The sequence below is a fragment of the Ciona robusta genome, chromosome 4, assembly GCF_009617815.1.
Source record: "Ciona robusta chromosome 4, ASM961781v2".
NCBI classification, from domain to species: Eukaryota; Metazoa; Chordata; class Ascidiacea; order Phlebobranchia; family Cionidae; genus Ciona; species Ciona robusta.
This window is the reverse complement of record NC_143238.1, coordinates 2,922,143-2,937,323: the sequence shown is the minus strand read 5'-3', so window position 1 is coordinate 2,937,323 and position 15,181 is coordinate 2,922,143. Positions and strand designations below refer to the sequence as shown.

The 15,181-nt window shown below is 33.7% G+C and overlaps 4 protein-coding genes across 6 annotated transcripts in view; all 4 read right to left on the bottom strand.

Annotated features, from left to right (window-relative positions):
• Window positions 1-2,914, bottom strand: part of LOC149736631 (coiled-coil domain-containing protein 33-like) — a 41,507-nt gene extending 38,593 nt beyond the window's left edge. For 2 of the 3 annotated variants that reach the window (XM_089877260.1, XM_089877262.1), the window contains exons 1-7: window positions 2,622-2,914; window positions 2,229-2,361; window positions 2,012-2,156; window positions 1,415-1,592; window positions 1,056-1,161; window positions 901-984; window positions 456-598 (exon numbers count right to left, since the gene is read on the bottom strand). In XM_089877260.1, the coding sequence (XP_089733386.1) occupies window positions 456-598; window positions 901-984; window positions 1,056-1,161; window positions 1,415-1,592; window positions 2,012-2,156; window positions 2,229-2,361; window positions 2,622-2,774 (942 nt within the window). In that variant the 5' untranslated portion in view covers window positions 2,775-2,914. The remainder of the gene's footprint in view (window positions 1-455; window positions 599-900; window positions 985-1,055; window positions 1,162-1,414; window positions 1,593-2,011; window positions 2,157-2,228; window positions 2,362-2,621) is intronic. The other variant, XM_089877261.1, reaches the window with a different exon arrangement.
• Window positions 2,915-3,565: 651 nt separating this feature from the next.
• On the bottom strand, window positions 3,566-5,350 carry LOC149736630 (uncharacterized). The gene is made up of 4 exons (XM_089877352.1): window positions 4,965-5,350; window positions 4,478-4,622; window positions 4,263-4,369; window positions 3,566-4,190 (listed from the first exon to the last, which is right to left on the bottom strand). Exons 1-4 carry the CDS (start codon window positions 5,214-5,216, stop codon window positions 3,948-3,950), a joined length of 747 nt encoding a protein of 248 aa, XP_089733478.1. The 5' UTR covers window positions 5,217-5,350; the 3' UTR covers window positions 3,566-3,947.
• Window positions 5,351-6,338: 988 nt separating this feature from the next.
• On the bottom strand, window positions 6,339-8,182 carry LOC149736629 (uncharacterized). Its single transcript, XM_089877351.1, has 4 exons — window positions 7,816-8,182; window positions 7,156-7,300; window positions 6,972-7,078; window positions 6,339-6,648 (listed from the first exon to the last, which is right to left on the bottom strand). Exons 1-4 carry the CDS (start codon window positions 8,065-8,067, stop codon window positions 6,406-6,408), a joined length of 747 nt encoding a protein of 248 aa, XP_089733477.1. The 5' UTR covers window positions 8,068-8,182; the 3' UTR covers window positions 6,339-6,405.
• Window positions 8,183-8,492: 310 nt separating this feature from the next.
• LOC149736628 (N-acetylgalactosamine-6-sulfatase-like) lies at window positions 8,493-14,499 on the bottom strand. The gene is made up of 14 exons (XM_089877306.1): window positions 14,377-14,499; window positions 13,679-13,802; window positions 13,536-13,610; window positions 13,248-13,350; window positions 12,766-12,909; window positions 12,401-12,467; window positions 12,181-12,308; window positions 11,743-11,879; window positions 11,574-11,680; window positions 11,227-11,363; window positions 10,718-10,820; window positions 10,182-10,303; window positions 9,682-9,799; window positions 8,493-9,190 (listed from the first exon to the last, which is right to left on the bottom strand). The coding sequence occupies exons 1-14, from the start codon at window positions 14,464-14,466 to the stop codon at window positions 9,104-9,106; spliced, it is 1,542 nt and encodes a 513-aa protein (XP_089733432.1). The 5' UTR covers window positions 14,467-14,499; the 3' UTR covers window positions 8,493-9,103.
• Between the last annotated feature and the right edge of the window lie 682 nt (window positions 14,500-15,181).

Here is a 15,181-nt window from a genome sequence, read left to right as displayed (position 1 = left end):
TTTGGTTTACGGTGCCCTTAATTAAGTTAGCACCATTTTAAGTAAAATTTCTGGGAAACCTAAATGTTTAATTTAGCATTTTTTGCAATAATGTTTAAATATATAGCCAAAAAATATTAAACTAAAAATAAACACACAATACACACCTAACTGAAATCTTTGGAAAAATAACACCCCACAGTTAACTAGTTTTTTAAGTACTAATAAACATATATATGTACTGAAAAATGACTACTAAACTTAAAGGAAAACATTATAAAAAAATCCCTTTTGATTTTAATCCAGTTCATTCCAGTATTTACCTGTTTATTTGATGTTGTTCTAAATACTCATAAACACATATATATCGAAAAATGTAAACATATATATCTCGAAAAAAAAAAGAGTACTAAATTTAACAGAAAACATAACAAAAAATCCCCCTTGGTTTTAATCCAGTAAGTTCCAGTATTTACCTGTTTATTGGATGGTAGATGGTAATCTGGGGATGGAGTGGGAGACACACTAATATGAAAGGAGTCTTCAGAATGCAACGAGTCTTTGCTCAAAACAAAAGTCGTTTCTTTTGAAGATTTTAAAGATGTAGGAACAAGATTTCCTAATGCGTGAGTTGAAGTACATTTAGGAATTAATGTAATTCATTTAAAATGTGATACATATTAATTTTTCAGTCATTTTTACCTTTCTTTCTTGCATTACAGTGGCAAAGATTAAGAAATAGTAAAAATGTAAACAAATTAGTCCTATATCAATGTTATCGCATATGATTTACATTAGATATCCAATAATCTGAAGACATATAATATCTATATTAAATATGTGGAAAATATACAATGTTTTGAAGACCTACAAAATCTATATTGAGTATGTTTTACATTAAGAAGATATACAATATTTTACCCTGTTCAGGTTTATATTCCAAAGTCTGTGTCTGTACGTTCTTTGTTTGAGGTTTTTCAATAATCTCACGTGGCTTTGTCTCTGCTGTACGCAAAGTAAGATTATGAAGTGAATTAGTTTTCAAACTACAAATCACCCAATGTCACATCACATACCTGGTGCTTCTAAATGCTTTGAAAACCCATTTATTTTAGTAATTTCATGAATAGGGGCAACTTGTTGAGGTAATATTGGCTGTGGTGCAATTTCTTCCAGCTTCGGCTAAAAATATTTGTAAAAAACTAGAACTTGCATAGTATGTAACATATCCTAATAACCAAACTAATAGCCATTCTATTTTTTTGTGAGTAAGGTCCTACAGTGAGGCGTGCCATTTAATTTGGTCAATCATACAAAAAATAAGACATACCTTAAAAATGTAATACCGGATGAGCTGCTAAACATTTATTTACATTAGAGAAATTGTTGCAACAATCTTACTGGATTGTTATTACTTGTTTTTCAGTCAAATTACCTCTTCGACAATCGTATCTTCTTCCTCCTCACTATCCACATAACCTGTCTCTGAATAGAGGAACTCCTTCAGTGCCACAGTGTACGAGAGTCGTCCACAATGCATAGATATAGAGGAGCGGGAAAGAGGACGGAGCAAAGTGATGATGCCGGAGTATCGGTAAAAATCTTCACCTTTTCTAAAATACAACCAGAATTTTGCTTAAATTATATATATATGTATAAAATGTACTGTTTTTCACCAAACACCTCAAATTTTACACCCAAAAACGTACCGAGTTAAAATCAATTATGCTTGAATCATGTAGGCTATACATATACATAGATTGTACTGTTTTATACGGGAACCCCAAATTTTACCCCAAAAGCGGTTTAGTTTAAATAGTCCTGCTAGAAAATCTTGTTTTTAAAACCAGGCAACAAAATTATAGTGAGGTTGATAATTAAACTCTTTACAATGCAATGGGTCCCATTTAAGTTATCACTATATTCAACCCTACCCTATGTTACACACCACTTTTCTAGGCAAATGATTGAAGAGACCCCTCTAAAACCCCTTTTTGAAACAACAATTTCATTCAACAAGTTTTTATCTTACTTAACATGTAAGTTGGCACGCGGCATCTCAGTTCGTGGATAAATAGCAAACAGAGCTTCACCAACTCTTTCTTTCCTTTTCCCCGATAATGCGTATGCCTCAATTAATAAGTGGACATCATAATTCTTGTCGTTTTTACAGAAACCTGAAAAAAGAAGCAAAAATAAAACCAAAGATACTTTTCACAAGAACTGTTGGGACTTTTTCAGAACCTGACCTGTGGGTAATGTAAACTTAAACATATTTGTATTGAAAGTAACTGCTTGACTTTCCATGGACCATTTCACAGTATCGGTGGATATTGAGTGTTCGTACACCTCGGAACCATTATTGTTCACTTCTAACAAAACCTGGGAAATTTAAAGTGAGTCAATTTTTAATATTTGTATAATTATATGGTATATATATATATATATAAAAGCTATTTTTTTACTTTTTGTTTTATGCTTGAAAATTTTTCCATGGCTGTGGTATGATTCTTTACAATGTGGTCTATTCGTTTTGAGGCTATATACTTAGAAAATGCGCTTTTACACATGAGCTAAACAATGTTCAAAATCAGCCTAACAGTACTTTAATAACATGTCAAAATTGACATAGCTATATTTACCTGCGGTATTAAATCTTGTCGGTGCGCGTTTTTGATTGTAAGAACCAGCAAAAAGCTTCCATTTCTGTTAAACTGCGCTTGCGTAATTCCGAACTGAAATACCAGTTGTTTTTCTTCCAACTTCACTTGTGGCTTCTTTTGTTGACGTGACATGATGTGGGGTTTCTGTATCACTGTTCATACTTTACGTGTAATAAACTGTCCATTTTTGATGTTTTTTAAAACCTATTTTTATGTAACTATTAAGGAAACTACTGTCGAAAAGCAAGCTAATTTGTCTTTTTAACTTAAATGTCCAAAACCTAAATACACATTCAAAGCAATAGTTTAACTTAAACGGATTCTGTAACGGCGTCAATACGCCTTGCCTCTGGGCTACGCAGCGGTAACTGTCCCGCATATATTTCAATAGGCGACTTTCGCTACTACGATAACTTCGCTATTTGTGTCTGGCGGCAAAACTTCAATTTGTTTACATAGTTTCGCATCATTAGTTGCCATGGGAAATCGTACTGGATAAATGTTTTCGGGGATTGGCATTACCAGACATGTATATACGTACATATAGGCGTAAACATTGCGATTAGTAGTAAGACGGTGGTGTATTAATTAGTGGTAAGACGGTAGTGTATTAATGGAGATTATCCAAATTAAGCATGAAGATTAAATACAAAAAAACTGCCTTTCTTGGACATTTTATATGGCGATGTTTTGTATGTGCTTAAACGACACATTTCGCGTGTTTCCTGCATGGAAACTATATGCCAGTTCGACGAACTGAGCCTGTAGTTATATCACTCTTCGGTGTAAAACATTTTTTCCTGTTTTGGTTTTCGCGCAAGCGTTTTTTTCTGTGTCAGGAGCAGTAGGCTACGATGGAGCTCGTTAATCCTCGGAAAATCGTTAGATTATAAAGAGATATAAACGTTATTCAAGAAATAAAATTGAGATTTAAACTGATTTATTGGTTCTAGATTACGATTTAAAACCTACGGTTAAAGGAAAATATAATATTGTGGGGCAGAATGTGGTACCAGAAGCATAATACCAAAATATCTTGATCGTGTTTTATATATACAACTAACAATGGTCTATAAAGATCGTGAGGATACGGTTTTATAATTCTGTGAATGTTATTTGTTAACTACTAAATGGAACGAGAAAGTGGGACGAAAAGTTGTCCCACCTTCCCCCACCCTACTATAATAAAGAAATAGAGTAAGGCATATTGAGATAAATCATCACAGCAACTTAAGTTTTAAACACTCTGCAAAAGCGGTTTAATTTAATGATACAAGATGTAAACGGCTATAACACTGATTAACCTCAATTTAACATTAGAGTAAAAACTACAAGCACAACAAACGCTATAAACAAAGTCAATGTAATTTTCATTTCTTTCGCCATTCGTTGCATAACTGGGTGTCTGTCTCTGGCATCATTAAGGTAACTGCCGTCTTTATTCATGTGGGGAAAAGGCGTGTCGGGAATATTTTCACCCAAGAAGTCGCAAAGTGGACCCCAACCGTCACTTAAGCGAAAAACCAAAAGATTTTCTTTTGGGGCATTCTATAAAGAAAAATGCATGCATGTAAATTAGAATGGCGTTTGCTGTCTTTTTATCTCGGTATATATATTTACCTGCATGACGTCTTGAGTATGTGATCTAAAAAGTCTTCGCAGAATCGTTCGACTCATTACAAATTTTGACCACGGCCAATTCCTCCAAGTTCCAAGGGATATGTTTACTGTGCCAAATTAGCATTATTGATTGTCTTACTACAGGCCAACACTACGACAATTTAAATATTTCACTTACAAATTTTGTTTATCACATTTTTAATTATTCCACTTACGAAACTGGTTCGATAAGCAAAAATATCTCCACCCCGAATACGTAGTAAACTGCATTAGGTTGTAACGGATGTCGTTATCAAATTCTTTGAACTGTCTTTGAATACTTTTCAACCATCTTTCTTCGTCTCTTGGTGTGAATATGATCTGTGCGAACAATTATTTATGCCAAAATTAGAGCTACGGTTGGCTATAACTTCGCAAATACGCGTGTTTTTAAACAGTGATAAAACTAAAGTAAACGTAGTCAATTGGTTGATCTGTTCCTCATAAATGTGCGTGTATAACATTAACGCTGGAAGGTATTACTAATGAATCCTTATTGCGTGTCTGTCTATAGCTTCCGAAATGATTGTTCTTCGTTTTTTTTCATGTTGTATGACTAACCTAAAATAAAGGCCGGATGTTTTTTGTTCATGTTTACTACTCATGTCGGTAACCACAAAAATATAGCCGGACATTTTTTTGGTAAACGCCACACGCATATACCTTTGCTTCAGGGAAGGCTTCATGCAGTTCCTTCCAGAAGTGATTACATGGAACACCAGTTACTGCATCAACACCTTCATACATTTTTCGAAAGTCGTCTACAGAGCCGCCCTCTGTTAATATCTTTGTCCATTCCTTCTCTAAGTACCAAAAGTTGTCGAAATAGTCGCAAGTAGAGTAACCTAGAATCTGTAGCGCCTCTTTTATAGACTGCGTACCAGTTTTGACATATCCAGCGAATATAACCTTCATGTTTTCTGTTAGCTACACACAGTGTTAAAACAAAAAGGTTAAAATCTATATAGGCATGGACAGTCGGAAGCGGTGTAACCTGTAGAATCTGCTTCTAGGCTATTTTTATTGACTGCGTACCAATTTTGACATAACCATCATCGAATATAACCTTTATGTTTCTTGTTATAGTAGGATGGGGAAAGATGGGACACCTTTTCATTCAATTTTCTTGTCCCATTTGGTAGTAAGCAAAGATTTTTTAAACCGTATCCTTACGACTGCCACACACAGTTGTTAAATGTTTAAAACACGATCAGGATGTTTGGATATTATGCGCTGATGGTGTCCCGTCTTCCCCCATAGTACTAATATATAACAACATTTTATCTACTTCTTTGTCTATATAATCCTTATAGGGCCATAAATACGATATAACTACATTCAGTTTTAAAATGAAAAAAAGGTAAAATCTATGTGTAATGAGTTAGGGCGCCGAATCTGACACTTCACATTATACAGGCCACTCATTCTTTTACATATATAGGGTTGTTCAATATGTTTGCTCTATAAACGTAAACAACTTCTTGCACTCATCTTTAATGTAATGGTAATTTGCACTAGACTCAACAAGTTCTCGACTTCTTAATTGGGACAACATAACGATTAACGAAATGGCGATAAAATAGGACAGGGAAGAATAAGATGCATGCTGCGTGGCAGGAAACATATACACCAGAAAAAAGACGTTACTGCGAAAAAAAGTTACGTGTCTAAAAACTTCCTTAACACAACAATCAAAACATATCCATAATAACTTACAGACTAGCATATGGTAAACTGTAAAAGCATGTAATGGTATTTAAAAGACCTAAATTAGAAAATTAATTTAAGTTTAAAAAAGATAGGGTTCTGTGGGGTAAGATGAGACACTGTGGGGTAAGATGACGAGACACACATTTAATACTCAAAATATCCTAATTGTGTTCTACATAATTAACAGTGGTATATAATTTACATAATTAACAATGGTATGGAACGGGAAAACAGAATAAAAGGGTGACCCATCTTTTCCCACCCTACCATAGAAACATTTCAGTTGTGTGAAGATGTATTAACACAGGGTCAAAAATCAGGCTTAAACAACTTGCAAATTGGTTTTAATTCAAAATTGCAGTAAAAATTGTAAAGGCTACAACACTGGTTAAGCTCAATTAAACGTTAGAGTAAAAACTACAAGCACAACAAACGCTATAAACAAAGTCAATGTAATTTTCATTTCTTTCGCCATTCGTTGCATAACTGGGTGTCTGTCTCTGGCATCATGAAGGTAACTGCCTTCTTTATTCATGTGGGGAAAAGGCGTGGCGGGAATATTTTCACCCAAGAAGTCGCAAAGTGGAGCCCAACCGTCACTTAAGCGAAAACGTAGAAGTTTTTCTTTTGGGGCATTCTGGGTATATGCATGTAAAAAATATTGCATGTGAAATTTGTATAGTTAGGTGGGGGAAGATAGGACACCTTTTCATTCTATTTTCTCGACCCATTTGGTAGTAAACAAAGAACATTCAAAGAATTATAAAATTGCATTCTCACGACTCCCATCGACTGTTAATTGTCTTAAACACGATCAGAATGTTTAGATATTATGTGCGAAAAATGTCCTATCTTCCGCCACAGTATTATATGTTTTGTTTTTTTCTTTGTGTAAATGAAAACCCTGCTACATACCTATTGGCTGCTTTATACAAATGTATAACAGCTGTATTTATTTACCTGAATAACGTCTTGAGTATGTGATCTAAAAAGTCTTGGCAGAATCGTTCGACTTATTACAAATTTTGACCACGGCCAAGTTCTCCAAGTTCCCAGTGTTACGTTATCTGTTCCAAATTAGGTTCATAATACTTGATTTATTCCAGACCAAAACTACAGTACATTTTTCTATCATCACACTTACGAAATTTGTTTGATAGGCAAAAGTATTTCCACCCGGAATACGTGCTAATCTGCATTATTATGTAACTGAAGTCTTTTTCAAAGTCCGCGAACTGTCTTCGAACGCTATTCAGCCATCTTTCTTCGTCTCTCGTTGTGAATATGATCTGCAAACAATTATAGTAGAGTGGGGGAAGATGGGGCATATTTTATTCTATTTTGTCGTCCAATTTGGTAGTAAACGATGAACATTCTTTATAAAACCGTATCCTCACGACTTCCGTTGACCGTTGGTAATTGTTTAAAACACGATCAGGGTATTTAGATATTATGTGCTAAAGGTGTTCCATATTCCCCCACAGTATTATATTTATGCCTAGAGCTGCAGTTACATTACAGTAGCCTATACTAAAGTCACTTTAGCACATTTTGGTTATTTGGGGTTTTAAAGCGCCAGGGAGACTAATGGTAAACACAGTATGTTATCAAATTGATTAGAACGCAACCCTTCGCGATTGTGTTTCTCGTGTGTGCGCACGTTTTATGCTCGACGGTAATATTAGGTTCCGTGCGTGCGTGTGTATATAACGGCGCAGTCGAGTGTTTTTTGTAAATATACTCTGCCTGCCACGGCCGCTTGAGTGTTATCTGAACAACTGATCATTAAACGCGACACACATACCTTTGCTTCAGGGAAGGCTTCATGCAGTTCCTTCCAGAAGTGATTACATGGAACACCAGTTACTGCATCAACATCTTCATACATTTTTCGAAAGTCGTCTACAGAGCCGCCCTCTGTTAATATCTTTGTCCAATCCTTCTCTAAGTACCAAAAGTTGTCGAAATAATCGCAAGTGGAGTAACCTAGAATCTGTAGCGCCTCTTTTATAGACTGCGTACCAGTTTTAATAGATCCAGCAAATATAACCTTCATGTTTTCTGTTAATCACATCGTAATTAAACGCAATGTAAAATAAACCAGCTAAAGCACAAAAAAACGCCCCGGAAATGCTTCGTCGCAATAGAGCTAGGCACAGATGGCATTACAACTACTTCATGATTCTCTCGTTTTTTCGTTCATCTTTTGCGATACGATATCACTCCAAGTCGCGTACTATTTCTGTATCTAATCGACTTAAAACTTAGCAAGTGAATGTCTTAATTGTAACAGGATGCTCTACTAAGTCTACTTAGTCTACTATCTTTCGCTATTGAACACGCAAAAAAAGAGAAATAAAGGAGCTGATACAACTGTTGTCTGGTAATGCGGGCGTTCTTATTTAAGTTTGTTTTTAAAATCCCACGAATGCAGCAAGTTATGAATTTGCATCAAGAATATAAAGTTGTGAGTATTAAACATTTGATATTATAAGTAATCATGTTTTATTTGATGTTGTACGAAAACCTTTACGCATATACTAACACTGCATTAAAATTAAAAGTGTAATCCTTACAGCTTGTTTAGCATTTATATAGTAGGGTGGGGGAAGATGGGACACTTTTCCCTTTTGTTTTCTCCTCTTTTTAGTAGAAACAAAAAAAACATTTAAAAATTATAAAACTGTATCCTCACGACTTCCATAAATCGTTGTTAGTTGACTAAAACAACTTCAGGGTATTTAGATATTATGTGCTAATGGTGTCCCGTCTTGACCCACTGTACTAAATTTTATTAAAAATAGATGATTTTAATTATAATGAAGTGTAAATGAGTGGCTTATGATGGGTAATATTGGTTGTATAATGGTTTAACATGCTTCATCTATGATTAAATGTATATTATTTATCCTCGTGTGGCGGGACACTGACAGTTGTTATGTGGTATTCTACTTCACACACCTCGTGCCTGTTTACGAGTTACCAGTTGGTACATAACAAATCATACATAAAATTAAGTTTTTTTTTCGAATTACATAATTTAAAAGTTATACGTAATATTGCACAATCATTCTATACAAAGATAGATAATTCTAATGTGGCCAGACACATTTTTGCAGATTAGACTTGGGTATAGGAAGACACTTGTTTAGCTTTTCACATCCTGCTGGTGCCCAGTTCTAAATAAAAATAGAATCAACAATATTCTTATCAACATGAGTTTAAACATTTTTTTTTAAATTCAAGGCCCTTATAGGTTAATTATCATTTTAAATTACAGTCATTGAGCCAATTCCAATTTCCTTGTTTCAATGATATGATCTTCCCTAGCGATTTTCCATAAAACCAAAAAAAGTTATTTATTGTTTCTATAATAGTAAAATCAGCATTTAAATGCTTATTATTTATTTCAATGATTTGATCTTCGCTTTTATTTTTTGATAAGAAAATTAAAGAATGATGTTTGGTTTCTATAACAGTTAAAAAGAAATGTAAATGAATGAATAATATAGTCACAAAAGTTAATTATGTAAAAATGAAATAAATTTTCGCTATCAATGTTTGGACAAGACACATTAAAAATTCTGTTTTGTTCTGATAATAGTCCAAAAGAAATGTAAATGCTTCTTATAGTTATAAAAGTTAATATAGTAAAAATAAATGATCTCACCATAACAGAGTCATCACACCAGTCAAACTGTGGTTGTCCTGGTTTCAACGTTTCCATATGTTTTTCCACGATACTATTTATAGTCATAACAGCATCTTTGTATTCACTTGTGGTAGACCTTTAAATACAAATCAAAATAAACAAGTTTAGGTGCAGAAACCAGACCTTTTTCCAACAAATATGTTTTTCTAATCGTAGGTGTGATTTAACGACTTTCATTTTATCGCTATAACAGATTTTTTTCGCTTTTAACCATTTTTCCCTCTTCAATATTGTATAAAGAGTTGTTATTAATAAATATAAAATTCAGCTGTGCAAATATACAACAAACTACACATGGCAGTTTAACACGCTTTTGTAACTAATTGTCAGAATACAAACAAGTTGTCCCTCTACTAAAACATGACTTTATAAAAAATCAATGTTACTTCACTAAAATTTCTATAAACATGACTTTATAAAATCTATGATGCTTCACTTAAAATTTCATACATACTTACTTCATAGGATGCTTCTCACCAGGATCCCTACCAAGCTGGAACACAACTGGATCCAGGGTCCTATTTACTTGCTCATGCGTTGTTACATTCGCAAGATACTCGCCTCTGCAGAAGGTAATACCCTGCAAAATAAGTTCGGTCTTTAATTTAAACAAAGCCTTATAAATGAATGAGTGTATTAATGATTTTTATTACAGTAGAGTGGGAGAAGACAAGACACGTCAGGCACATAACATTCAAATATCCTAATTTTGTTTCAAAAAATTAACAACAGCATACAGAAGTCATGGGGATACGGTTTTATAATTCTTTGAATGTTCTTTGTTTGCTACCAAATGGGACGAGAAAATATAACAAAAAGGTATCCTGTCTTCCCCACCCTACTATACATAACACTTATTCACCCAATATAAAACTTTGCTTATATACTTTAATATACTGTATTACATTATACTACACTTGTAAACTATAAAATTGCTTTAAGGTTTTAATTTTTCAAACACAACCATTATAAGAGACAGTATTGCATATGATACCGTGTTGTATTCTTCCCATGAATTAGTCCATGTCCAATAATGAGCCTTATGTAGACCAAACCTCACTGCAAAAAGAGCATTGCCTCGGTAGTGGAAAATCGGCCTGTAAAAAATTTAATTATTTCTTAACATAATGTTTTATGTAAATCTACAAAAACGATAGCGAAGATCATGTTATAGAACAAAGAGAAAGAAAATCGGCTCATACAAAATTCAATTATTTCCTAGCATAATTCTTTATGTAACTCTTCGAAAATGATAGCGAATATCATATAATAGAATGAAAATAAAAGAATCAACAGCAAAAGGACAGTGGTTAAAGCATGCTATAAAAAAGTGTATGGGAAAGAGCAGCAGTTAAAAGGGGTATCTGTTGCACCCATGTTATAGAATGAAAAGAAAGTAAAACGACAGTTGTTAAAATACGTAATGGATAAAGGAAAAAGGAACAGTTTAAAAGCGTGGCTGTTGCACCAAATTTCTCAAATATAAATCCATTAAATATGTACCTATCAAATTCTGCGGCTCCATTTAACACTGGTAGTAAACTGACACCGTCTATAATACGATCTTTAGGTACAGCTATGCTTGCAAGATCAAGGGCAGTGGCAAACCAATCCATTAAGCTTCCTACTTGGTGGCTGACCTGAAGTAAAATAAGATAAAAAGTAAAGTAGTGTTTTTAAATGGTTGAATCGTTATAACTAAAAAGTAAAGTGGTGTTTTTAATTTGATGAATTCGTTAAAATGACCCTTTTTTATTTTTTACCTGTACTAATATCTAAAATCATAAGTGCCACTGTACAGGAGTTATCATGAGTTATTATTTATTTTTGTTCCTAAACACAACTTTTACCTGTCCTTGTTGGACAAAACCAGGACCCCATGCAATGGTAGGTTCTCGTATCCCTCCTTCAAATGTGGTTTGCTTTCCACAAAGAAAAGGTCCATTTGAGCCATTTTCTACAAAATCGACATAAAAAAGATAAAATCCTATATTTTTTCTAATTGTAATTCCAACATACCAAATGCTGATCCAATCATAGCTGCACCATTGTCAGAGGAAAACAATACAAGTGTGTTTTTATCCAAACCCAATTGTTTCAACTTTTGAATGATGACACCCACTCCGTAATCAAGTTCCATTACTGCATCACCATAGCTGAAACAAAGGTGAAGAAAATGCTAATAGTTAAATACTACATTTATCAATACACAAGCTGCATGCAATAATATAAGGGGCCAAACTTTTTAAAGCTACTTGCATCTATAAATAGGCACCATCTTTTAAAAATGCAAAGGAGGCCACATAGTTAGACATGCATTTATGTGCAATAAATCTTAATTACTGGTTCTAGCTTCTACAGTTTACTCCAAGTTTAGTGCCTACACAACTATATAATATGAGTGTGGAATATACTGTTTAAAAATACATATGAAAAACTTTCAGCTTGGTGACTTACGGTCCTCTGCGACTTGCCCCTCTAAACATGGGAGATGAATAAACAGGAGAATGAGTAGCATCGGGTGCCCAGTACAGAAAGAAAGGCTTCTCATTTCTCTCCATTCTCTCAATAAAATCCAATGCTTCCTGGAAAATAGCATAAGTAAAAATTTACTCAGGTGAGGAATTTTTTGTTAGAAATGGTTTCACATGATTTTTTTTGCGAAATTGTTTCTTACTTGTATATAGTATTGAGTCATGTTAGACAAATACTTGTGACTTTCGATTGCGAATTCTTCATAATATCTGTTAAAAAATATAAACAATACAAGAAATATTTTTTTACAATCATATAAAGTATTTTTTATAATATATAGTACGTAGGGAGAAGATGGGACATCTTTAACACATAATATCTAAATATCCTGATCGTGTTTTAAACAATTAACAAGTGCCTATGGGAGTCGTGAGGATAGGGTTTTGTAATTCTTCATTGAATGTTCTCTGTTTACTTCTAAATGTGACTAGAAATTAAAAGAAAAAGGTGTTCCATCTTCCCCCACCCTACTATAATCAATATTTTTTTTCTCAATTTTTTTCTCACCTTCCAACCATCTCTGTATTATTATACACTGGAATATTAGGAGTTGTTTTATCATCATACGGACCAAAGTGACAGTTCGGCGATCCAAACCACTCATGGAAACCATGCTTAAGAGGAAGGTATTGTTCCTGCTGTCCAAGGTGCCTGTGTATTTGTATGTCTACAGTTTAGTGTTAAGTTATATACAACTTTGTGATGTAACAAGGTATATATAAGGTGTATATTATTAGTTATATAGTAGGGTGGGGAAAGACAAGACACCTTTAGCGCATACTATTCAAATATTCAGATTTTAAACAAATGGTTTATGGGAGTAATTAGGATGCAGTTTTACAATTCTTTGAATATTGTTTGTTTACTACCAAATCAGACGAGAAAATGGAACGAAAAAATGTCCCATCATCCCCCACCCTATTGTATAAGTTATAACATTTTATATATAAGTTAGAGCAAGTTATATAGTAGTTATATACAGTGGTTACCATTTTCCAATCAGTTTGTTAGTATAGCCAGCACTGCTTAAGAGTTCGGAAACTAGGATTTCGTGATCGGGTATTCCACCTACAATGTGTTGTGGGGTGTAACCTGAAAGCAGTTGGAAAAATTAATTCTTGTTTAGTTGGAAAAATATTCCTTTAAAACAATTAAAGTTTAGTTAAAAAACTATTTAAGTTTAAAAAAAGAGAAAAATTTAAGTTTAGTAGAAAAAAAAACAAAAAAATTATTCAAGTATACTTTTTTTTTGAAAATAATATACTGTCAATAGCTACCATTGTGTCCATGGTAATTGCTTGTGTAGAAGCCGTTTCTTATAGGAAGCCTCCCAGTTAACAATGCTGCTCTAGCTGAAATCGAATAACAGTTGTATATATTTACATTACATTTAGTAATAAACCTAAGTCACAAAACATACAAGGTGAGCATAAAGGATTCGCACTGTAGAAATCAGTGAAAAGTGTCCCTTCTTTTGCCATATTATCCAAGTTCGGTGTTTCTTTGGATGGTTGGCCATTTATTCCCAAATCGCCCCAACCCATCTGTGCAGCACAAGTAATAAATGTGAAGATTGGTAAAGTAATTTATAAGTGTATTTTGATAAATATTTGAATTTGTAATATTGTATTAAAGAAATGAGACCGCAATGCAAGTTATTCTGTTATTGGTGTTCGCAGATTTTGAATAAATTGTTGCCACTTCTTTATTATTGTGTATTGTAACAGTATCAGATGTTATAACATAGTTTTGTATTTTTAAACCGGTATGCGTGCAAACCAAACACAGAACTTCTGCTAATTTTTTGAATTATTTTACACAGGTCAATTCATTAGGGACAACTTGGTTATTACATAGATGTACACAATGGTATACTCTGGTTTTGATGTAAACTTTGTGTCAGGAACAGCGTGCTTGTGCACTTTTGTTTGTGGGTTGTTTAATTTTTGTAATACTAATAAAATCCAAAAGTATAATCACCCACAAAGTAACATACATGGTGACTCACAAGCTGGCACGGGTATATGAAACAAAACACCCGTGTTATAACGACTGTCATTTTTCAGCCACACAAGGATAAATTAAGTTACATTCATTCATATATATGAAACTGCTTACATCATCCATTAGCATGAATATTATGTTTGGTTTACTTGATTCTGCTAAGCTGTATCCACACATCAGTAACAAAAAAAAGCATGATAACATAGTTGCAGTTAACTATATACTTGTCTGTAATACACAAGAATAATTATAAAGTACTAAAAAATTTGAGTTACTTGGATAATATATTATTGTATTACGATATTAGAGGAATTTGCATACAAAAAACACGAAAAATCAAATTGCAGCTTTAAAAAATCGAAAACATGGAATATCATAGAAAAATTTTCATTGAGGTTTTAGGTATTCATAAACCAGCCTATCAACTATACTTCCAAAGTAAAGTACAGGCTGCAGTTTTCCATTGGTTTTAAAGTTCAATCTTTCAGCCACAGCCCGACTGTTTTTATTAGCAGGGTGAGCATGAATAACGATTTTCTTCAGGTTAAGTTGCTGAAAGCCAACTTCCATTATTTTTTTGCACGCTTGGGTAATAATTCCTTTTCCAGTGTAATCCGAGTCTAACCAGTATCCAATGTACCCAGTTTGGTCAGTTATACTAACAAAACAACACATTCCTATGAGAGTTGAGGTATTTCGTTCAAATAAACCCATCTCCAACGAGGTCCCATCTTCAATTGTGGTAATTGAAGATTGAATGAAATTAATTTCGTCGTCTATACATTTAACGTGGGCTACCCAGGGCAACCATTCTGCAAGACGTTCTCTGTTTTTGTTTATAAGGTATAAGCTCTGCTGTGCGTCGCTTATGGTCAAAGGTCTTAGGAAAATTCGCTCGTTTACGTCAAAAATGTTCTCT